This window comes from Panulirus ornatus, chromosome 21 (assembly GCF_036320965.1).
Source record: "Panulirus ornatus isolate Po-2019 chromosome 21, ASM3632096v1, whole genome shotgun sequence".
Classification (NCBI taxonomy): Eukaryota; Metazoa; Arthropoda; class Malacostraca; order Decapoda; family Palinuridae; genus Panulirus; species Panulirus ornatus.
In genome coordinates this window covers 7,725,531-7,748,398 of record NC_092244.1, presented here as the reverse complement: position 1 = coordinate 7,748,398, position 22,868 = coordinate 7,725,531, and the positions used below count along the sequence as shown (strand labels likewise).

General features: G+C 40.4%; 2 protein-coding genes across 6 annotated transcripts in view; one reads left to right on the top strand and one right to left on the bottom strand.

Annotated features, from left to right (window-relative positions):
- Positions 1 to 14,682, top strand: part of ninaC (STKc_myosinIII_N_like and MYSc_Myo21 domain-containing protein ninaC) — a 64,716-nt gene extending 50,034 nt beyond the window's left edge. For 3 of the 5 annotated variants that reach the window (XM_071675689.1, XM_071675690.1, XM_071675687.1), the window contains 10 exons: positions 766 to 837; positions 1,024 to 1,104; positions 3,138 to 3,206; positions 3,380 to 3,460; positions 5,704 to 5,772; positions 5,967 to 6,107; positions 7,104 to 7,172; positions 7,350 to 7,418; positions 9,273 to 9,356; positions 10,884 to 14,682. In XM_071675689.1, coding sequence (XP_071531790.1) covers positions 766 to 837; positions 1,024 to 1,104; positions 3,138 to 3,206; positions 3,380 to 3,460; positions 5,704 to 5,772; positions 5,967 to 6,107; positions 7,104 to 7,172; positions 7,350 to 7,418; positions 9,273 to 9,356; positions 10,884 to 11,015 — 867 coding nt within the window. In that variant the 3' untranslated portion in view covers positions 11,016 to 14,682. The remainder of the gene's footprint in view (positions 1 to 765; positions 838 to 1,023; positions 1,105 to 3,137; positions 3,207 to 3,379; positions 3,461 to 5,703; positions 5,773 to 5,966; positions 6,108 to 7,103; positions 7,173 to 7,349; positions 7,419 to 9,272; positions 9,357 to 10,883) is intronic. The other 2 variants (XM_071675691.1, XM_071675692.1) reach the window with 2 other exon arrangements.
- A 2,770-nt stretch (positions 14,683 to 17,452) lies between these two features.
- The window catches only part of LOC139756208 (glutamate receptor ionotropic, delta-2-like), a 37,154-nt gene continuing 31,738 nt past the window's right edge, over positions 17,453 to 22,868 (bottom strand). Inside the window, exons 11-15 of the mRNA XM_071675372.1 lie at positions 22,637 to 22,762; positions 21,897 to 22,045; positions 21,137 to 21,239; positions 19,888 to 19,983; positions 17,453 to 19,315 (exon numbers count right to left, since the gene is read on the bottom strand). Of these exons, the coding sequence (XP_071531473.1) occupies positions 19,076 to 19,315; positions 19,888 to 19,983; positions 21,137 to 21,239; positions 21,897 to 22,045; positions 22,637 to 22,762 (714 nt within the window). The 3' untranslated portion in view covers positions 17,453 to 19,075. The remainder of the gene's footprint in view (positions 19,316 to 19,887; positions 19,984 to 21,136; positions 21,240 to 21,896; positions 22,046 to 22,636; positions 22,763 to 22,868) is intronic.

The following is a 22,868-nucleotide window of genomic DNA, read 5'->3' as shown; positions in this document are numbered from 1 at the left end:
GCACCTGTTCGCAAGTCATTTTGAGTGCAGCTTCGTCCCTAACCACTGAAAATGATCATTTAAGTATTATCATTCCACTGTTAAGTTCGAGCATAAAAGTCGCCTAAATGAACTCACTCACTATAGCAGGAATTCTTATGTGTATTGCCCAGCATCATGAATATGCTTTGTGAATTGGCTATTCATTCCTAGTTTGTTTGTTTTTAGATGACTATTGGCTATTCATTCCTAATCTTTTTCTTAAGATGACACTAGTTCATTCGTGATATGGCCATTTTCTTTATCAAAAGAAAACAGTTTGTAAGTGACCAAGTTTTATCATGATGTGACTGATGGCATTGTACAGACCTGTATCTCTTTTTATTTGCAAAATGTAATAGTGTTACTGATGTACGCACAACGCTATATTAACCACAATACTCTTTTGCAGTTTCCTTGTATTGATTTACCAATTTAGAGGTAATGGAGCAGTGTTACATTCACGATAGGCTTTTTCATATTTGTTGTAGTTCACCATTTTCTTGGTCCAAGAGCCTATTATGTTGAAAATCTCATTGGGTGTCATAGTGTTTATATACTGTAAATTACATTTAATCTGATTTAATCTGAAGCTATGCTGAGTTATTTTTTCAATAGTATTTAAGATTCAGACATGATGAAGATGTCTAAACAGAATGCAGGGTATAGGAGTAAATATTGTGTTACTTTGTGACAGTTAGCTCACAGGATTTAGCTGTTTGTTGAGTTAATTGTGGTAACTTGTAGCCGCCCGCGGGACGTGGACGTGCAGGTGGCGCTAAACCCAGGGCTAGCCATGTCCCGCTCCGAACGGTCAAGGTTGGTAACCGCCAGGTTTATCCATACCACAATGTTCATTCGTAGTCGCATGTGTTGATATCCTTTCTTGTTCCATATGCTGATGCTATACCTGGTGTGCATATCTGTCTGTGGCGATACTCTTTTGAAGAACCAAAGGGTGTCACGAGTGGAAACGAATATAAGGTGTACTTATTTTTTTTTAAGATCCCTCCACTCGAAGAGCTGCAGCAGCAAATGAACTGGTCGCGTGGAGAATCCGCTCAGAAAAATCCCCACAGTTTTCAGGTCTGGCGGTGTTTTGCTGTCGCTGATGCACATGTAGGACCTTAGATAACGCATTCCCAGGGATGTAATCGTGTCAAGGGACGCACTCACCACTCACCCAACGGGGCCCATTAGATATAGACGGATGCTGTTCTCATGCGCAGTTAGGTGCTTCATCTAAGCACAGTACTCCAGTTTCTCGTTCTAAAACTTCCTTTGTTTGAGAACTGATGTGGGAATGCCACAGTGCGAACGAGCGAAGACGGTTGGTTGGTTGGTTGTTTGGGCTTTAGGCTTATCAACTGCCAAGGTCATTAAGGCCGTCAACCTAATTTACATGCACCAACCGAATAATCTTTAACACCTCCTTCGGATGTTGAAGATATTTCTAAGGCCACATACACTCTCACTTATGCATGTGGCCCATGTAGCGAGTGAAGACTAAGAGGGGGGCCCGTATGTCGGTGGTTTGGTGTGAGCGTCTCCAGACTTCAGTGGATCTTGCTGTTTACTAACTTTAGAAGCTTATGTTGCCTGTCTCCTGTGTTCACACGACAGTTTTCCACTTGGAGACATCAGCTGAAGGCCTGTGGTCTTACCGCTTGCCACATTTTATTTCATATTCTCAGGTTGATTTTTTTTTACTGTTACTTTTATTTCTAAGGCTTTGTTTTTTTTTTGTCTCTTTTGTTGCAAGCAGACATTGGTACACAGAACTTGGAAGTTCTGACAAGCAGGAATTTTTATTGATTTGTTACGAGCTTGATTTTTAATCTGCTTTTAGTATCTGGCATGAGCATTATTCATACGCATACATTAAGATGCTTATTATCTTTACTGAACGACACTTAAGTATGAGACGAAGATTGGAATTTGCCTACCAAGTCCTGGAAAAATATAGGTACATGCATCTGAGAGTCTCATCATTTAAAGCATCCTCATTATGGCTTGCCATTGAGTTAAAACTGCATCTCTCTCTAGATGCTATTATTGTACTCCTTGATATATGGCTGGGGACAGAGAAGGAAGAATAATACCCACGTATCTCCAACTTGTTCTAGGAGGCGACTGAGAAGAGCAGGGGTGGGGAATTGGAAATCCTTCCCTTCTTTATTATCTCTTTCCAAGAGAAAGAAGACAGGAAGAATCCAAATTAAGATTTTTTTTTTTCCTTTAAAGCTCAGTTGTCTGTTCTTAATGCTACCTTCTGAAGGTGGGAAACGACGAGATGGGTTGAAGGGGAGAATTTCTCCTACTACCGTCATTCTTGGTCTCCAACGACAAGCTGGAGATACATGGGTAATATTCCCAGTCCCCAGGGATTATTATTATTATTATCGTTATTATTATTATTATTATTATTATTATTATTATTATTATTATTATTATTATTAGTCATTATTATCATCAATCATATTATTATTATTATTATTATTATTATTATTATTATTATTATTATTATTATTATTATTATTATTATTAATCATTATTATCATCGATTATATTATTATTTATTTTATTATTATTATTATTGTTATTATTGTTATTATTATTATTATTATTATTATTATTATTATTATTATTATTATTATTAATTACTTGTAATGCTTTATATATTTCAAAGGGACTCATATCCTGTTGTCAATAGTTCCCTCATCACCGTTCGTATAGCAGACCTCACACTGTCCTCATGACCTCCCACGCCATCTCTGTCCTCATGACCTAACACACAACATCCTCTCCTCATAACCTCACACAGCACCTCTTCTCCCAATCATTCACACCTGCATTCTGTTTTCAGGGTTGTAAACTCCCTCTCCCGTACTAACGACCTGACACACCCCTTCCCATCCCATTACCCAGTACTACACACCCCATATTTGGCCCATGTCTTTAACCCTCATCCTTTTACCCCCATTACCTGGTACATCACCTTGAGATTATCGTGTGTGTGTGTGTGTGTGTGTTTTGTATCAGAATATCGGGATTTCTCTTAGAGTTGATGATGTAAACATGAAGGATTTATTAATCATTCTAACACTTGTGACTTATAGCAAGGGAGGCATCGGGGTGCGGGTGGCAACACTTACCTGCCCGGCCCAATCGAGATCCCCCCAGCCCAGGTTCGTATCCCTTGTGGCAGTTGTCCTTCATCATGATCTCACTTAAAAATGTGTTATTGCGTTTTGATACCTTTTTTTTTTTTTGGCTGCTTTCTGCAATTGCTTGTGGTGATATTCCATGGGCCTAAGTATGTTTCAGATAATAATAGATGAACGTGATGTGATTTTTTTAGGTCTGGCGGCCGGAAGAGCTGCAAGAGAGGTTGAAAGGGCTGCGTTCCGTGCCCCCTAAGGAAGTTCCTTACAATTTCCAGGTCTGATGTTACTGCTGTTTTTGCTGAAGCTTATGTAGGTTCCTAGAGCCTTACACAAGGGACACACACACACACTTGGGTCAGGCGACCCTATCACCACCCACTGACACCCACTGGGGCCCTCGGAACATAGCCAGATGCTGCTCTAACGCTGGGCACATTGCCGCGTTCTCACACTAGAAGATAATTAAGTGTGAGAGCCGACGTGGAAGTGTCGTTGCAGCCGTGTGAGAGGACCCGGTGTGGCTAGTGGTATTGGTGTGAGCGTCGCCTGGCTTAAGTGGGTCATGCACTCACCGAGCTTTAGAGGCTTTTGCTGATTGACTCCAGTGCTCAAAGCGACAGTTATCCAGCTGGAGTCTTCCGCTGCGAGGCCCCCCAGGGCTTGTTTATTTGATATGTCCACGTATGTTTACTCACTTATCTGCCTCGGGATCTCCATCTGTGGGGTTTGTACAACACTAAGTAAGCCGGCCACGTCAACCAGGCATGCCTACATGTTAAGAAGTTTGGTAATGCTTTGTGTATATCTAATGTAGTGCAGGACAAATGAAAAGTAAGTGTCTTCAGTATAGAAGTGTTTTCTTAGGCATGAGGGGTCTTGCGATAGGTTAAATTGGTGTTTGTAATGTTGGAGGGAGACTTTTTGTCCAGAAGGTAGACAAAAAAAAGTGTAACTCGTGCATGCTTGGGGAGTGTAGTTTCAGGTAGGTATAGGTCTGGTGAAGTGGAATTTGATACTAGGTTAGGAGCGCAGTTCTTCGGTGTCTGCTGAGTCATTAGTATGTGTGTATGTTATATCATTGTTGTGTGAGGAGGGATCCGAAAGTATACGTTGTTGAAATGTGAAGCATAATTAAAATTTTGATTTGTGTTTGGTATTTGGTTATGGAATGGATATGGGTGGGAAAGGGTTTGTTTTGCAAAGAACTGCTCATGTTTTGTCAATGTTTTGTTTATTTGGAATATGAAGCGGTGTTAAGGCTTTTTGGGATTGGTGGCTGGTTATAGGGTGGCTTGGTTTGGAATGGTCTAATGCTGCTTGAAAGAACAGAGTGTCAAGCATATTTAAGTGAGATTGCATCGGAATTATTTTGGTTTTGTCATGCAGTTGTTGCATCGCGGGGTTGCTTGGCAACCGATGTTTGTTCAGAGGGCCCTTCTTCTGGCCCTAGGACGACATGGGGTGCCCCCCATGTCCTGCGCTCTCCACAAAGACGTTCACATATTACCATACTTCTTAACCTAGTCCCGCCTGGTAGACGTGGCCTGATTCCTGAGAGGTGAGGAAGCCCTAGAGGAAGGGGATCCCTGGGCAAGATACAGCACTTATATATCATTTATTTTTTATGGTTATTTTCAGTTTCAGTGCTTTGTAATGTGTTATGCGTTCCCCGTTACAGACAGGCTTCGTTGCACAAAGCGAATGAAAGTTCTGTCAGGCAAAACTTTATTGATTTGTTATTAACTCCGTTTTTTAGGCTGCATTTATTGTTTGCCACGATCACGACCGCTTTTTGCTTCAGCTTGTGTTGGCGTGAGCTTTCTCAGCAACTTTTGTGTACCATCTTTTAGCCAACATTAAGGATGATAGTTACAGACCGACGGTAAGTTAGGGTTAAAATCAAGTATCGAATTTGCATTCACTTCAGTGGAATATGTAGCTTTATATATATATATTGGTCTCTCACCAGTTACAAATTTATCATAGCTTTTTGCGTTTGTTTTTGCTTGATTTGTTACAAAGGAATGTATATGCCGGATTATTCAATAATTCAGTGAACCTCACACCACCTGATTTCATACCTTCAACATACCATCTATCCTCATGACCTCACACGCCATCCCTTTTCTTGTCCTTTGTCCTCATGATCTCGCATGTCATCCCTGTCCACCTCACGGAACACGCAATCTCAGTCCTCCTGACCTCACAGGCCGCCTTCTGTCCTTGTGACCTAACACAGCATCCTGTCCTCATAACGTGGCACAGCACACCCCTACCTGTTCTTAGGAATGTAGATTCCGCTTTCCATGACTCGCTGCACCTTTTTCCTCTTCTTCTCACTCCGTACAACACCACATTTTGGCCTCGTTAACCAAAAAGCTATTCTCGTCACTCAGTTTATCATCTTGATTGAGTTTCTTATGTATCAAAAACTCTTGAACTCATATGTGTAGGAGCGATGTCAACCAATTTGTGAAATAGTTTAATATTTGTCCTGACATCTGTCTTGAAATTATAGCTTTCAGACCATCGGGGTGCAGGTGGCAACACTACCCAGTCCAACCTTAACGAGGGCGAGCTGATTCAGGTTGGTGATAAGTTTTTCGTTTACCTTTGGGGTAATGTTCACTCATTTCAGGTCGGATTTGAATAAGAAAAACATCTGCCATTGGTTCATGTTTTGATGTCGTATCTGCTTTCCTTAATGGGTTATGGGGATATTCATGGAGGAGCCAGAGGCTCTTATATAAATGGTAACGAATGACCACTGTGTATTTGTAGGTGTGGCCACCAGCAGAGCTGCAGGAACAAGTGTGGCCACCTTTAGATCTGCATGCGCAAGTGTGGCCGCCGATAGAGCTGCAGGGGGAAATGAAAGGGCTGCCTGCAGCGCCTCCTAAGGAGAGTTCATACAGTTTACAGGTCTGATGCCGCTACTGTCGCTGCTGCTTATGTACGTCCATAGAGCCATGCGCCAGGATCACATTTGTAGGGTCAGACTAAACAGTCGCCAGTACATGACACACCCAGTTGAGGGCCTCAAAACATAGTCACGGTGCTGCTCTGGTGCGCAACTTGGTGCCCCTCCTGAGCACGCTGTTCCTATTCTTATTCTTAGACTTAGGTTTGAGATATGAGACAGTAAATGTCTAAATTTGTCCAGGCGAAGGTTGGGAGGGGCACACATGGCAGTGTTTTGATGCGGTTGCCTTTAGGCTGGAATGGGTCTAGTCTAGCTGGTGTTAGAGGCTAATGCTCATTGCCATCTATGTTCGGATGGGTTTTTTTTTTCTATTTTTCTGTAATTGGAATCTCCAGCGATAGTTGTACGGTCTTACTACAAACTGCATTTTTTTTTTTTATCCATCTTCTGGGGACGTTTCTGTTGCTTCTTAACTTTTATTTATTTCTTGTGTAATACAGGATCTTATTGTATCATAAACGGAGTTTAGTTATGCATTTATTATGGTTTTTCATTTGAGCTACGTTTTTTTTGCTTACCATTTGTAGGAATTACACCATATGGGAGAACTCCCACCTAACATGCACTGGTGTCGGCTTTTTTGTTTTGTTTTGTGTATATTGTTTACATGATAGATATCTAGATGTTATTTTTGCTAAACGACAGCCAAGTCAGCTTTGAAACCTGTGTCCACTTCTTACGTTGCTTTAAACGTCGTGAGGCTCTGATCTGTTAGACTGTCATGATTTTTTTTTAATGGCCTCATGAACCGTTTTCAGTCCTCCTGACTTCACACATACTACTTTTAAATATGCTGGTTTGTTTGATGAAATTATGCACATGATCTGTTAAGGCATGCAAAAACCTTCTTTAAAGATTTAACGAGTTCTCATTTTACTTGAGGTGATTCGGAGATGAGAGCATTTAGCACTTGCGTTTCTTGTGGTGACTTGTAGGATGAGCAGCGTGTGGGAAGGGGTGACAACAATCTCCAAGCCGCTCCTGACGAACCCCAGGAGATCCAGGTTGGTAACACTGGGTTCCGTCCTTGAGGCAAGCCTCCAATTATTGCTGCGTCTCGAACATGATTGTTACTGTGTCGTGTTGTGCTGTGCCATTCGCTGACTATAACTGTTCGTGGATTCTTCCAGGAACCAAAGGCTGTGTGATATAATTCTTAAGTAGCCATAATATACTTATAGATCTGGCCGCTGGAAGAGATGCAAGAGCGAATCAGAGAGACGCGTCCAGAGATTGCAAAACCAGCAGAGGTCAGTTCTTCTGATTTGCAGGTGTGAGGCTGCTGCTGCTGCTGTGCTGCTGTGCTACTGCTGCTGTTGCAGAGATAGGTCTTTTAGAGCCATGCGCTTGCGGCAACGCACTCCCGCTTACCAACACCCGACGTGACCCTCCAGACAACAGTCGGATGTTGCCCGATGTGCACTTGTTGCTACTGTCACAGAGCACAGTGTGGGACGCTCCCGTGCCAGAGGTGCTTGCGTGTGGGTTCTGATGTGGAGAGTCGTAACGTCCAGGCAGTTCCTGTGAGGGGTCCATGAGGCGATGGTGTGGTGTGACTGATGCTAGGCAAGTCTTAGAGGCTTACGCTTGTCACCTCATTTACTTAGGCATTTTATTTTCTGGAGTCAGCAGCTGAGAGTCTGTGGTCATGCCGCAAACTATATTCTGTTCCCTAGTAATTTTGTTCATCACTATATCTTTGATCTCGTGATTACTTACGTTACAATGGCTTCGTAGATTTGATTTTGCCGGTTTTGTACCGAAGGCTTTTATTAGATCGAGCGTGGAGAGCCTGACAAGCTTTTCACTTATTGCACTGTGAATCAATCTTCTATATTAGCTATGTGTTCCAAGGCTTGTGCCAGTGCTAGAACTATTGTTAAGACTTCCCCATCATTGTGAGTACCGTGACGACACTAAGAATATGAAAGATACATAAGAAAGCGTAAGTGACTCGTACCCAAGAAGGAATTTCTCTCAAAGTCCCAATTAAAACTTTGGCGTCCAGAGTGTAAGACTGGTTCTCGGTACTTTTTTTTCCCCCAGCTTTTGTACCGCTTTTAATTATTGATAATTTTCCTTGAAAATTGGACGATAAATTATTGGTAGATGTCAAAGTAATCACAGTAATAGTGTTAGTATGCATTTCCCTTTGCTACAGTGTGTTTTATTATACCGCGCAAGGACTCTTCGCAACACTAGATATTATTGAATTTTTTTTTTCCATTTTGTGAGGGCTTCTGCTTATTAATTCTGATGAGTAATGCCATAGATGTCACCATTTACAAACCGAGGGTGAAATTATGAGTGAAACTTGTCACCAGTCCTGTTGGAGACTGTGGCTTTGAATGTGATGAATGTAGAGTGCTCTTTGTTGTTTTTGTTAGTTGGGATGTCAGTATCATAATTTTAGTTGTTGCTGCATCAGATTGTGGTTGTAAGGCATTACAATATACTTGATTATTCTAGTGGAACATTACTAAGAAAGAGTGAACATTGATATCGAAAACAAGCAATAGACGAGTTCAAATACGCTTAAATGACACCACACGTTACTTTCTTCAGGAACTCGTACACCAGTTTCTGTACCCATTCCCTAAGGACCTCTCATGCACTCTCATGGCCTCATAACTTCACATGACCCTCTCCCTATCATAATGATTTCGCAAGCCAACTTCTCTCATCGTCTCAAGGTCATCACAAGTCCTCTCCCATCATTATACCACTATCTGTCCTCATGGCTCCACGGACCACCTTAACACGCACTGAGATGGACGGATAACTGAGAGCTAAGTCTGTGGAAATATACTTAAAAGCATATCACATGAATCAAATCTGACTTATAGAACAAGGAACTTGAAGGCGAGGGTGTGGTCACACTCCAGCCGGACACCAACTATAGCCAAGCAAGGTTCAGCCTGGTAACCAAGAGGTAGTGTCGCTTGCTCTCCCCTAGTCACTCATCTGCCCCTACTGGAAAATGTACTCCCCTCCGTCCGTGCTTTCGCGTGTCATGTGATGTACATAATTGCCTGTGGTAGTACTTTTATTGGAGTCTTGAGGTCGCCACAGACGATGAATAATTATCCATGGTGTTCTTATAGATCCCGGCGACGGAGGAGCAAGAGGAACGAGTCAAAGAGACGCATGAGGAGGAGCTCGCGGAGGACAGTACAAACGATTCCCAGGTCTGACTGATGTTTTGCTACTGCCCGTGTTGCTTCATAGCTTGGGGACGCACTCGCTGCTCTTGCCACCCAAAGGGACCCTGGTGACACAACCAAGTGCTGCTCTGATGTTTTGTTGTTGCTCTTCTTGCTGGGTTTACTGTCACATTTGCTAATAGCAAAGGTAATTACGTTTCGAGATGCGACGTCGGGAGAGTGAGAGCAGCCATGCGTGTGTGTTGAGAGGGTCCCGTGTGGCAGTGACTGGTGTTGGCGTCGTCAGGCTAGAGCGGGTGTCTCTAGCACTAGTATTAGTTTTTTTCTTTTTTTTCGCTAATTTCTTTCCCCTTGAGTTCCTGCGATGACTTTTTCAATCGCAGCACGACCTTCAGTGGTCTTTTTTTTTTTTTTTTCCAAGAAATTTTGTTTTTGTGGGCTTGCGTTATTTCGATCAATGTCAGTGATTTTGTTTACGTTAATTTTTTTTTTTTGTATTAGTGATTATGTTCACTTTTATGTATTAACGATTATGTGTCTGTAGCTTCATAGTGTTAGTGTTTTCGTTTCCTTTGCCGCAAAACGGGTGTTATGACACCGCATTTGGGAACCGTGGCCAGGACGATTTTCTTTATTTATAATAGATTTTATTTTATTTGGCTTCCTTTTCTTTCATGTGCTTGAAGGCTGCAGCTCATGGTGCAGTCGGTGGTGTTTGTTTCATATTCCTGCATACTCTTTATCATTATTACTTATGTAAAAATGTTACAGCTTGGGGCGAATCTTGCAGCCATTACTTGGAAAGTGTTATTTTTACTGATTGTTTTTCTTTTTTTAAAAGCTTGTTTGTTTCACTTACTGCAGAGGATTGTATGCCCGTATTTATAGCCTTTGTCAGCAGCGGTGGCAGAACAGACTTCCTGGTCACTGTAATTGGCACAGTGTCCGGAGAAAGCAAAGAACGCCACCTAGCTTGTCATCCGATGGCCGCATCACATTGCAGGCCGCTTCCTATCCTCATGGCCTCACACCTCACCTAATCTTCTGGCCTCTCGTACCACTTCTTGTCTTCACAACCTTGCGTGCTTCCCCTTGTCTTCGTGACTCCACACGTCGCTACTTCATTGCCACCTACTAATTAGAGCTTTTTGTGGTGAAACGACTACAGTAGATTTTGCAGTTTGGGAGGAAGTTGATCTTATTGCTTAGCATATTTATTTTTTTTTTGTGGCAGTTTTTCCCACTTCGGTGGTTCCAACACCAGAAGTGATCAATGGCTCCTTCCAATATGTCAGGCTGTACTTTTCTTTTGGGAGCACTTCGCGCGGTCCGTGATCTGAAAAGTCCTTTTCATATACCCAGTTTTCTCCAAAATCATTCCTTTCGTGGTGTTTACTGCGAACTTTGTAAAAATGATTCTCAGCAGTACACGTGGCTCCTTTGAACTCTTGAGCTTAAAGAAGTGCTTTATATTTTTTTCCCCCCTCACAAGTTTGCCTGTGGTTAAAACTCTGTGATTTTGTTTGAGAGTAACTCGGTTCTTGTGTGCAGGGAATGCTGCGCAGGACGAATCACTCGCGCGACAGCATGAAGAGAGGTGAGGGTGGAGCCAGCTACGCCAACGGCAGAGACTCAGCCACCACCCCAACCTTCACCGAGGAGACAGAGGAGGCCATGCTGTAGGACAACAGAACTTGCACGGTGGACCTGACGAGGAGACTCATACCAGAATCAGGAGGCCGTTTGTTGTGATGAAGAAAGAAAGGCCAGGAGGTCAAGTTGTAACAAATAAAGAAAGGCCAGGAGGTCAAGTTGTAACAAATAAAGAAAGGCCAGGAGGTCAAGTTGTAACAAATAAAGAAAGGCCAGGAAGTCAAGTTGTAACAAGGAAAAGCCAGTAGGCCAAGTTGTAACAAATAAAGAAAGGCCAGTAGGTCAAGTTGTAAAAAAATAAAGAAAGGCCAGACAGTCAAGTTGTAACAAATAAAGAAAGGCCAGGAGGTCAAGTTGTAACAAAGAAAAGCCAATATGTCAAGTTGTAACAAATAAAAAAGGTCCAGTCGGAGTATTGTGTAAAGCAAAGAAACTGGAAGCTTATCTGTAACATGTAAAGGCCGGTAGGCTGTATTGTATAAAGTATTAGGGGAAGCTGAAAGCTTATCTAACAAAACTAGGAAGCTCTAGAGGCCATAACAAACTGTGCATAAGGTATGGTGAACCTAGAAGTTATATTGTAATATAAAATGGCCAGAAGACCATATTGTACCAATAATTAGAAGGCCAGAGAACTGTGCTTTAATAAGGGTACAGGACTAGGAAGTCATGTCATAAGGATGGAATGACCGAGAGAACTTGTCGTCATTAGGACAAACAGACCAGGAGTTTACGTTGCGACGGTAGGGCGACTGGGAAAAAAACATTACTTAAGTGATAACAGCAACGAGAAAGCCTTGTAATGAGGCTGAGTGAAGGAAGTAATAGGATGATAGTGTTTAAATGAAAACAGGAAACGAAGAAGTCATATCAGAAGAAGGGAAGAGTTTTTGCCATGTTGAAGGGACTGAACTAACAGAAGGCTTTGTAATAATAATAGGAGCAGGAAGCCATAATATTACAAGAAGAGGTTGGTCAGGAGAGCATATGTTTCAGCCAGGACAGGAGGACTGGGAGTTCCCATGGTAAGATTTGGTGGACCTCGAAAATCACTTGTAATCGTCAGAAGTAAGCGGCGATCTTGTAACACGGATGGAATTACTGGGAAGTAGCGTTATAGAATAGTAATCAAGAGGCATTGTTGTGCAATGAATAGGAAGACGAACAATTTATAAAAAAACGATCAGAAAAACTAGGAGTCCATGTGATTAGGATACAATCACGAAGAAGACATACTGGAAACCAAAAAGCCATGCATAAGATAACCAGGTCAGGTAGAACGAGAACATGTAAGAAATGAGAACCAGGAGGCGGTGTAGCAAAAGACAACCTGGAGGTTGTGTAGGATAAGAGAAGTCAGGATTCCATTTATTGACTAGGATAGAACCAGAATACTATGTAAGTATGAAAGGAGGACGAGGAGCTCAAGGTTACGACTAGGATAGGACGCTTCAAAGACGTTGTTGTGGAACCAAGAGTCCACGTTGTAATAAACGGAAATGATACAGGAGTAAAACTTCGTCGCGGTAGACTTAGAGAGACGTTGTAAATATGCTAATGCTGTTTTAAAAGGGAAACGGTGAGTTCTTTCGGATGGTGACTTAACATTGAGAGGAATCAAGTGTTGACGCTTAACATAACTTAAGGAAGATTAGGAAAGGGCTGTGGAGTAGAATAGTAATGAGTGTTATGGTTTCAAGAACTCAAGGGAAGATACTAGTCGGAACGGTGATAATGGATTAAACGACAGTGAGGCAAGGCACGACGACCCAAATAGTAGTTTAAAGAAAAACAGATTGAGATATTCTCTGTGAGACGGTTTTCACCGTTAGTTCATTTATACCCTTGTGTAATACTAATAAATGATTCATGCATAGCTTGAAAGCCTCGTTACTTTCTTGAAAAGCTGGATGATTTTTCTTAAGAGTGAAGTAGCGCTCGTGGAAACTTTATCAGTTTTGAACGACAGCTAGAATAAGGAAAAGATTTTTAAATGTTTATTTGACAAAGCAGTAAATCTATTTTCAGACTGCAACAAGAGATCACGTTAGTGATATATATGAACGTAAGCCTCCAACTTGACCTCGTCGACTGGGCCTGTGTCCCCCATTTGCAAGTCTCATAATATGAAATAATAATCTCATACTGTAGACTTCAGTTGGATTAAGTGTCATTTCATTCTAGTCTAAGAGGTTCTCAAGTTTTTGAGAGACCTACATATCTTGCCATGATTGCATGAAATCAAATGATGTGAATGTAAAACGTTATGAGGCTTCGTGCACGTCATTTAGAACGTGATACCAAAGAAAAGATATTTAGAAAATCATAAAATAATTATTGTCATGGTTGATAATTGTTGTAGTTCAGAAATGTTCACGTGTTTTGGATATATGGCTTAAGGTAAAGGTATACCAAACCGTTACGAACATATGATATATGAATCAGCAGAGTGTAAAGATAAACATGATTTTGTATATTCACTTACATTAAAAAAAAAAAAAGCATTTAAGAAGAATATCAAGATCATTCTTTTCAGGTTTCTTTACATTTCATTTGATTTTGTGAAAATATATGCTGTTGTTTGGTAATTTTATTTTTTGTCTATAGCAATTCACTATGATTGTATTAGGTAGAATTAGATACACTGTAATTGATAAGTAGTTCATTCTCAGACTCTTAGATGAGATAATTATGGCGGCAATGAATAGGGCAAACTTTTCGGAGGTGGCACTGCAGGCGCTGAACCTAAAATTCCCTTAAAAGCCGAAACATTCTCTCAACCTGATTATTGTCTCATAAAGACACATAACTGGTACTGACATGCACGTTTCACTGGTACTGCCTTAGGATGACCATGTTATGCTGGTATTATATTAAGATCGGCACATGTACACGATAATAATGTACCTCTGTGTGGCTGTAACTGTCATAACGAACATATGCTGGTGGTGTTTTTCGATCAGGACCTAAATTTTTGATTAAATTGGTTTTAAACAGTAAAACCCTTAAGTGACGGTAGTGGATATGTGTATTTTGCGTATTGGACAGTAATTATGTAAGCATTAAAAACGTACGTCTCATATACGATTCATTATTTATAAGATTAAATGAAAATGGAGTATATTTTTGGCCTTATAAATTGGCTGTCAGATGCCATGGAAGTCTTAGTATTGACAATGCTCACTCAGACGTGTACAGTTACATCGTGGATTTCGACAGGTCCATACAGTTCTTTTTATTACCTGATTTCATGTAGTTGGGTCGTATGACAGTATTCACTGCGCTGATTGGTTGCATTTAAACAAATCTCCATAAACAAAGCAGTGACACTGACAAAATTGAATGTGATTGTAGACTTGCTGAACTTAGATAGGTCATTCATGAATGCTGAAATAATCTGCAGCTTCTTTTTCCAAGCCCTGCAGTGCCGTTTTCATGAAAATTGATAGACAATGTGTTGTCAGGATGTTAATGAGATGGTGGTAACATATACTGCCTGTGTCAAGAAGCTCCGTTACCTGAGTAATGTATCATTAAATACTAATTACCCTGGAATGTATGTGGAGGATATTTTAAGAAAAGTTCATGAAATATAGCTGTATATCTTGCTATCTGTTTTTGAATTGCCACCACAGCTGACATATTGAAAATGGTTTCATGCAGCTATATATATGAAAAGAATAAAGACATAGCCGATGTTTGTTGATTTATATGCAACCTTGTTAGGAGTGTTATAAAATGAATCATGAGTAGTCACTGATGCACTGAAGTTCATTGTCACTATCCTGGTAATCAGGTACATATTTATATATTTGTGGCATTTTGTGCAATAATCGTTACACTAAAGATAAAGATTATTTTACTGTTTTCATAAAGTGTTCAATATGTAATGCTTACTGCTGAGAATAAGAATGAAGTGTGGACAATATGTGGTGTGAGGCATATTGATCATGTGAGGAATGACATTGTAAGAGAAATGTAGTATGAAGTGCAGAGTGACTAGGGTTTGTAGAAATTGTTTGGATAACTGATGAGGATGAGTAAAGAAAGATGTACGTGTCAGAAGTGAAAGGGGAGAGGGAGGGAGTGTTAGGCTAATGAGGAGATAGAAGGATGGAGTGAAAGGGGCTTTAAGGTATCCAGGCCTGAACATTCAGAAGGGTGAAAAGCGCAATTGCATCTTATAAAATAGATCGGATCCTTGTGGTATATTCCCCGGTTCGTTGAACACACTGTCAGTACGTCTCCCCCGACGTGAGCACTTCAAGTTCATTCTCCCACGTACGCCTCTTTCACTCCCTCCTCTCTTGATCATACTACGCTTACAATCACATCTCTCTTACACTTATTCACTACACGATCAATACACCTGACACTTCCTATTGTCCTCAGGCATTTCATTTTCAGCACGTCCACCTTCTAATTTTCTGCATGAGGACCTGAGACGCATCCATACATTACTGATGGGTCTGTTATACTTTCAGACGTAACCATCTTTTCCCTAACAACCCTTACCTATCTTTCGACATGCTGCTCAATGCACTCTCTCTCCCACCGCTACCAAATCCACTCCTAGGTAACTTAAGCACTTCTCTTACTCCAAGTCCTCCCGATTCAAACAAACCATCTGATTCCTCTGCTGCATCTCATTCTTTTACTCACATATTGCACATAATATGCTACACTTAATTATCTGGTAAAATTTTCTCTTTGTTTGGAGTTATAGCCTTCTATTTTATGTTTCTATTGATACCTATTTGTTATTATGGCCATCTAGTTCATAGTCAAAGTAATTTTCTGATGGTCTTAAAGCGCTAATAGAATATGAAATATATATAAGATGATGAGCTAATAAATGCGTCATTAATCGCTTCCTTACTAAGAAACGATTTATTTCAACATTTTCAGGTTATTCATATACTACTGCGCATGCGCTTAATTGTTCGCATCGATTTCTCATTTCCTAAAATCTAAAAATGAAATGTATTGAATTTAAGGGCAAAACAATTCTTTCTATATAATTCTGATTCCAATTTCCAATAGAGTAGCCAAAATTACAATCTACAGTATCATCGTAAAGAAATGATATTGTTTCATTGCAGAAATCACTGATTCGAACGTTTCAATACTTGCGTGTTTACGTTTTAGATCAGATGTGTAGCTAAATTTCACACTGCTCAAAGTTTGAAAATTACTAGGCTTTGGCACCATACACAAGGATTTTATTTTCTTTGAAAAGCCTCGAAAACTATAAACTTATGAAAAACTACCAAAGTGTTGTGCGGCTTGAAGTATTTATTGAAGTTATGACAACCACGTGGAGATAGACCAAGTTTCCAAGGTAAGTACAATATCACGCAGATAATCCTAGATTGTATTGACATGTAATCAGTGACATTTTGTTCTTAGGAAATGTTCTACTGAAAAGACAATCGTTACATCTTCGTGTTGAATGCGTGAGTATCCTGTAGCTTGTTTGTATATGTTTCGTAGCCAATCGTTGCTTTCCAGCAGCGTCATGGACAATCTGGCTGGGAACTGGTTGGTCCAAATTTTACTCCCTCGTCACTAATAAGGACACCTCACGTATGGATCGAGAGATCATTGATTATTCCATTATTTTCCTTGCTGAATTATCAAGTAATGCAGTGTTCTTGTATGTTTTTTTCTACGCATATTTTTTCGTGTGACATTCTGATATGTGAACCTGTGTAGGATGACTTTTTCACATACTTTATGTATATAACTTTACAATGCGATCCCCCACCCCCCTTTTTCTTCTATCTTCCTTGCTGAGAGATACGTATTATTTCAATCTGTGATAAGTAATATTTTGATATAACTTTGGAATACAGTCAAAAAACAAGGAAGTGTCAGGTTTGAATTCGCATTTGATAGCGAGTTGTCAAATTATTTTTTCTAGTTATTTAACTGCTCTATATATCATCAGTTTACCATATATATCAAGTTAGATGAAGGAGTTGCATAATACTTTATGAAAAATGTGGTGTAATACCTCTTTTTCTTTAGGATTTGCAGTTTTTCCACCCGTTGAGAACTTATATATATATATATATATATATATATATATATATATATATATATATATATATATATATATATATATATTTATATATATATATATGTATATATATATATATATATATATATATATATATATATATATATATATATATATATATATAAAGATAAGATTTTTCAAAAATATAGACTATAAACTACCATGTTGATTGCTTCAAATGAATACTGAAATTTCATATTTAAAGCCACAGCTTACCTATTTAGGACTTTAACACGTTTGCTCAGTGAATGGTTTCACACAGCAATTGAAATCATTCTAACCTGGCTGTCCTAAGGCTCTTGTGAACCTTTAAGGCAAACAAGCTGTTAGACTTGTTTTTCAGGATTTTAGATCCTTGAAGTTTTATGAACCAATATCCTTAATTTTAGAAGGAATTTAGAGACTAGTGATCTTGCAGTGGTGGTCATTGTTTAACAGATTACTTAATACATTCGTATTATGCACTCTTAATCTGGTGTCTAGGTAGAACAAACCTATGAGCAATGTACGATGCTCGCTGAACTCTTCGTTGCATTGTACCGTTAAGGATTTATTGTCGTAGCCTAACAATCTTCTGGGTTATTTATACAGGATGTACTTGCTTTGCGCTGGGCCATCATATCACAATTAAGTTTAACTGCGTTACTCTAGAGGTCTCTTTTTCAGATCTCGCGTGTATCGTGCATGTAGTTGTAGCTAAATCATTGATTCATAGTAAAGGAATTGCAGATTGCACTTGACCTCAGAATAATGGCCCACTTATGAATGTTTACACTTATACTGCTAAAGATCACAGCCTAAAAAAAAAGACACGGAAACAGAAAAACTTAAGTATCTTGTGTCTGTATGTTTAGTGTTATTACGAATGGAAGTTAGATGAGGTTCTGTTGTTAAGGTGTTACAGTGAACTCGTATTTTTTTTATACAGTTCCGTTTTTTATGGTTTTAATAATTTATGAGCAATTTGAAATGAGCAGTTCGTATATGCTAATGGGGAGAAAAATTATAATGAATGAGTTAAGTTTATATTGAATAATTGTAAAGCTTTGTGACGAGCTGTTACCATGATCAGTCTTGTCCCCTAGTATGAATTACTTCAAAAAAAAATATTCTAGAATTTCAACCGTTTACGTAAATTGCTAATTTGTAACTGTAAAGTTTTTCAGCAAAAGTACGCTTTATTTATTTTCAGTAATTGGTTAGGTCAATCGATATCTTTTGATATTTGAAACCTGAGTATGTCTTTTCTGGTTCTATGCTCATATTGCTGTATCACGTCATGTACTCCATATTCAACTTTCCGTTTCAGTTCTAAATGTCATTAACCCCGAGCACTGCGGGGAGACAGATGTTATTTCATGAATTAAAACATTTAGAGATTAAACATCCAACTTTCTGAAATGAAGACATGCTGACTTTCTAAGAATATGAAAAGTTTACCTCAGGACATCACATTAATAGTATAAATAAACAGGGTATATGAAAAACGAAAATTGTCTGGGATTCCTTAAACAATGGCTTGGATGATTTAACCTGTACACTATCCGGCAGTGTCCAGGTTTAGCACGTTGTACCTTCCACCTTGCACGCTTACCTATGGCTAACGTATCTCACATATGATGTAACATTACCTTTTGAAACTACGTCATCCAGCCACTGACACAGTCCGTGGAGTTGGCTTGCAGAAGCGAGGCTGTCCCAGACTCTACGGATTTCTGATATTTCTTCTTGCAAGTCTAAATAAAGCCTTTTAGACGAACCCGTATTTTTGTAGCATGCACGTATGTGTCATGTACTGAAGGCATCACTTTTAAGCCAAAGAAAGAATTACTTGCTTAAGATGCCTTAGAACTTGGCAGGGTCCAGAGTTTGGTTGCAACGTGCCGGACGTCTTGAAACCAAGCGCTCCTTGCTTGCCTGTTGTACTGTATTTCAAATGATAGATCCATCGTTAGGATGAATTACTATGGTAAACTGGCCACAGATGACGAAGTTGAGGCGTCCACCGTCACTGCAGACTGAAGTGGCGGGGTGTGGCTGGGATAAAGTTGAGGGTTGGCACCTTGCGTCCTCGAAATGTGGCCTTGGAAGCTGGTGGAATACGCCCGGCTTTCTTGATGCCTTGGGCGCGGAGGCCTATCGTCCTGCTGATGCTTAGGTCGATCTGGTCCCTAAACATATCCCTCTTGCTCAGCTTCGGTAATGCGTTCCTGCCCTTCATCATCAGTCTCAGGTACCACGCCACCGTCTGGGGAAGTAGGCAAGTACTCGTTGAAAACGTTGTGGATAAAGATTTTTTGTCATGCATTAGTTGCGATTGGAAAAATTATATATATATATATATATATATATATATATATATATATATATATATATATATATATATATATATATATATATAGTGAACTAAAATATGAAATCATTGTAAGCCATCTCACCAGTATGTGCCCTGGGATTGTACCTAGGATCACTTGAATGACAACCAGTGAACGAAGACTTACACCACCTTCACTGATGTAACGGTCTTCCTGCAGCTGCTCACTTTACTACTAGTTGGTTGGTTATTTGGGCTTTAGGCCCATCAGCTGCCAGGATCATTAAGTCTGTGAACAGTCAAGCTACATCCACCAGCCAGATCTTTTCAACACCTGTTATTAAGAATAATTGTAAGACCACATACTTTATCACAATATGTCGCCCTTCTGTTAGAGAAGCGCTCCATCAACACCCTCCTGTTGACCCTGTTAACGGTGATCATCACACTTCACACTAGGTGGTAGTGCCTTGCTCTATCCTGGCCTCACTAATCACATTCCTCACCCTGTAACAACGCTCGTAGAAGAGGCTGAGCAGACCGCAGAGAAACCCACACGCCAGCACCATAAAGGGACCAGCCATGTCTCGCACGTCAAGCGGCTGTAATGGAGATTAGTTGGCGTCAGTGTAATGTGCGACCTGGTAACTACGTATATCTAATTCATTGTTGTGTGGAGTCGCTAGTGGTGGGTCAAGGGTGTGTTATAGCAAATGGCAGCGTTCAAGCGTTAATTATGTGAACGTGCTGGTGGTGGCCTTGGGGTGTTGTGAACACCAAGGCAATTACTCTTCAACCCACAACATTAGCATCTAAAATGATTTCCTCGTTGAAGAAAAACCTGCTCTTAAAATCAATTATTTTTACGTTTTGATAAAAAAAACCGTAATGTCATTAAATTTTTTCTTGCTTCGTTAACCGTAGATTAAACCAGCAAGACTGTGGTATATGTAGTTTGGAAAAGTGTCTTTATATACGTAATAACACTTCGGTCAACCAATATAATATTGGCTTCATGATATGCCAGTGCCAGACGCACGATGAAGGCTGTTGATTTAGAAAGGTGTGTCTGTCAGTCTTCCCTTACACAGACGTATATGGTAACATCAGCATCATATAGTATGGATTCGATACAATAAGCAAAAGACAGACGTCAGGATAAATCGCTCCGTTATATTCCTCTCTTACCCTACCAAATTCGACGTCGACCATATACCTTATCTGAGTTTGTTTACGACACGTCACTTGTCGGACAAACTTGTGATGATGTGAGGGCATTTTGCTGGGTATGTACTTTCATTTGTTCAACCATCCCAGTGGTTTAGGTGTCCGTGTTGTGTCCACCCGTTAGTGGTGTGTGTGTGTGGACCTGCTGGTAGAGTTGATGGGAACATTATACCACATGGACATAGTGTTTGTGTTGCTGGTTACATTATAAGGTGTGGACGGGGCAGTGGTTTTGTTGTTTACACTGTAACGTGGACTTCGGTAGTAGTGCTGATGGTTGCATCAAAACATGTGGTGGTGGTAAAGGTGTTGTTATTGGTTAGATTATAATGTGGACGTGGTAATAGCGTTGCTAGTTACATAGCATGGAGGTAGTAGTAGTGTTGTGGACGGGGTAATTAGTGCTGCTGGTTATATTATGACGTGGATAGGGTAGTGGCGTTGCTGGTTACAGTATAACGTGGACAGGGTAGTGGTGCTGTTAGTTGCATTATAATATATGAAGGTACGAAGGTGATTGGAACTTACCTTCGTGTTGGACCTCTGACCTCCACTGTTACACAGGTTGGTCCTGGGCCAGTACTTGAGTTTCCACTTGTGGAACAGACCCGTCTGCTGCATCAGGATGATCCTGTAAAGAGACAATGGTTCATCCAAGTGACTGTTTTAGGTCCTGTAAAGAGCTGCAGTGCAGTTCCAAAGTAAGACATCTTATTGGGAAATATATTAGCAGTGCCATTTACATTTCCATGGAGATAGATAGATTGTGGAAGTTCATTACATGATCTACTTGTCTTTATGTCAAAGAGTTAAGTTTTATTGAATGATATATAAACGTTTTCCGTAAAAGAACTTCCACTACGACTGTAACTCCACCATCATCATTTGCACCATCCCACACCCCATACTCATCACTCTACCTGTCGATAAGCCCTCGCTTTCATCACTACAGTTCCCATCATCCCTCTCACCATCAGCCTATGTTCACCTTCATGTTGGTTTCCCATCAGTTCCTACCCTCCCCACCTTTTTCCTAGTCCTCACTTGCGTATACGATTTTTGGCGTAAGAGCTGCACTCAGAACCATTAGGATGGTGGTGGCTGGCTTAAAAGAGGATAGAGACTGCTTATTGTAAAGTCCACGAACTAGGCTTACGATCGACTCGTATCTCAAGGAACATGATGAGTGATGTATATGTACAGTGACCAGAGTAAGGAAGCTGCTGCTGCTGCTGACGATGATGATGAAGTGGGGCAATAGTTCACCATCAGGGCACTGTGTACTCACTCCTTGTTGAAGAGGACCTTGAGAGTATCGCCGGGCGGGTGGATCCAGCCGATGCCAGCCGGGAAGAAGTTGGTGCCGGCGATGGCCAGGTTACACTGGCCCGTCTCCTGGTAGTTCTCCGCCAGGACAAAGTCCAGGAATGACCTCTCCTGTGACCGGAGAAAAGTGAAAGATGGTCTGTTAGGCATGTACATGAAGATGACCTCTGTACTGGGGCGATAATGTATGTGATAGACATTGCGTCATACTGTTTTGCCATATTTTCTCTAGTCTACTGTCTTGGCAAAACTATCGCATGTCGCTTGACATGTGTCATGTATAAACATGTTGATGACTTTAATACCGGACTGTACCTGAAGAGGACAGATTCCTTGCTTTTAATGTTATGAAATGAAGTTTATTCTACATATGACACTTGCAGGTTTTCACAAGTCGTTGTAGTGATTTATAACTTATAAGTATATTTTGTTGGACGCTCCGCGATAAGTTAGTGAATGTCATGTTTGTTGCAATAGAGTCCTATACTTGTCTCAGTGCGGAGGTGTATGGCAAGTGAAACATGGATAAGACTGGCCAATATTCTATGGAAATGCAAGTGAATAGTTGCTTCCAAAAGCTTGATAGATAAAGACAGATGGAAGAAAAAGGAAACTGATATTTAATCTTTTATACATTCTTTTTATCAAACTAATGTCATGTACGGTGGGGACAGGACTTGGTGTACTTGATGTGTGTGGTACCTTGATGTAGACGTGTGTGCCCTGCAGAACTTTGGCGATGGCTTCCTTGTCGTCACGAACCAGTTCCTCTCCCTCCTCCCGGAAGGGCGTCCCGATGGTCTTATAGATGCCATCAGCTGTGTCCCCCTGCCAACGAAAGGGCTTGTTGGTGTTCGCTCACGTATATATATGTATATATTTTTTTTCATACTATTCGCCATTTCCCGCGTTAGCGAGGTAGCGTTAAGAACAG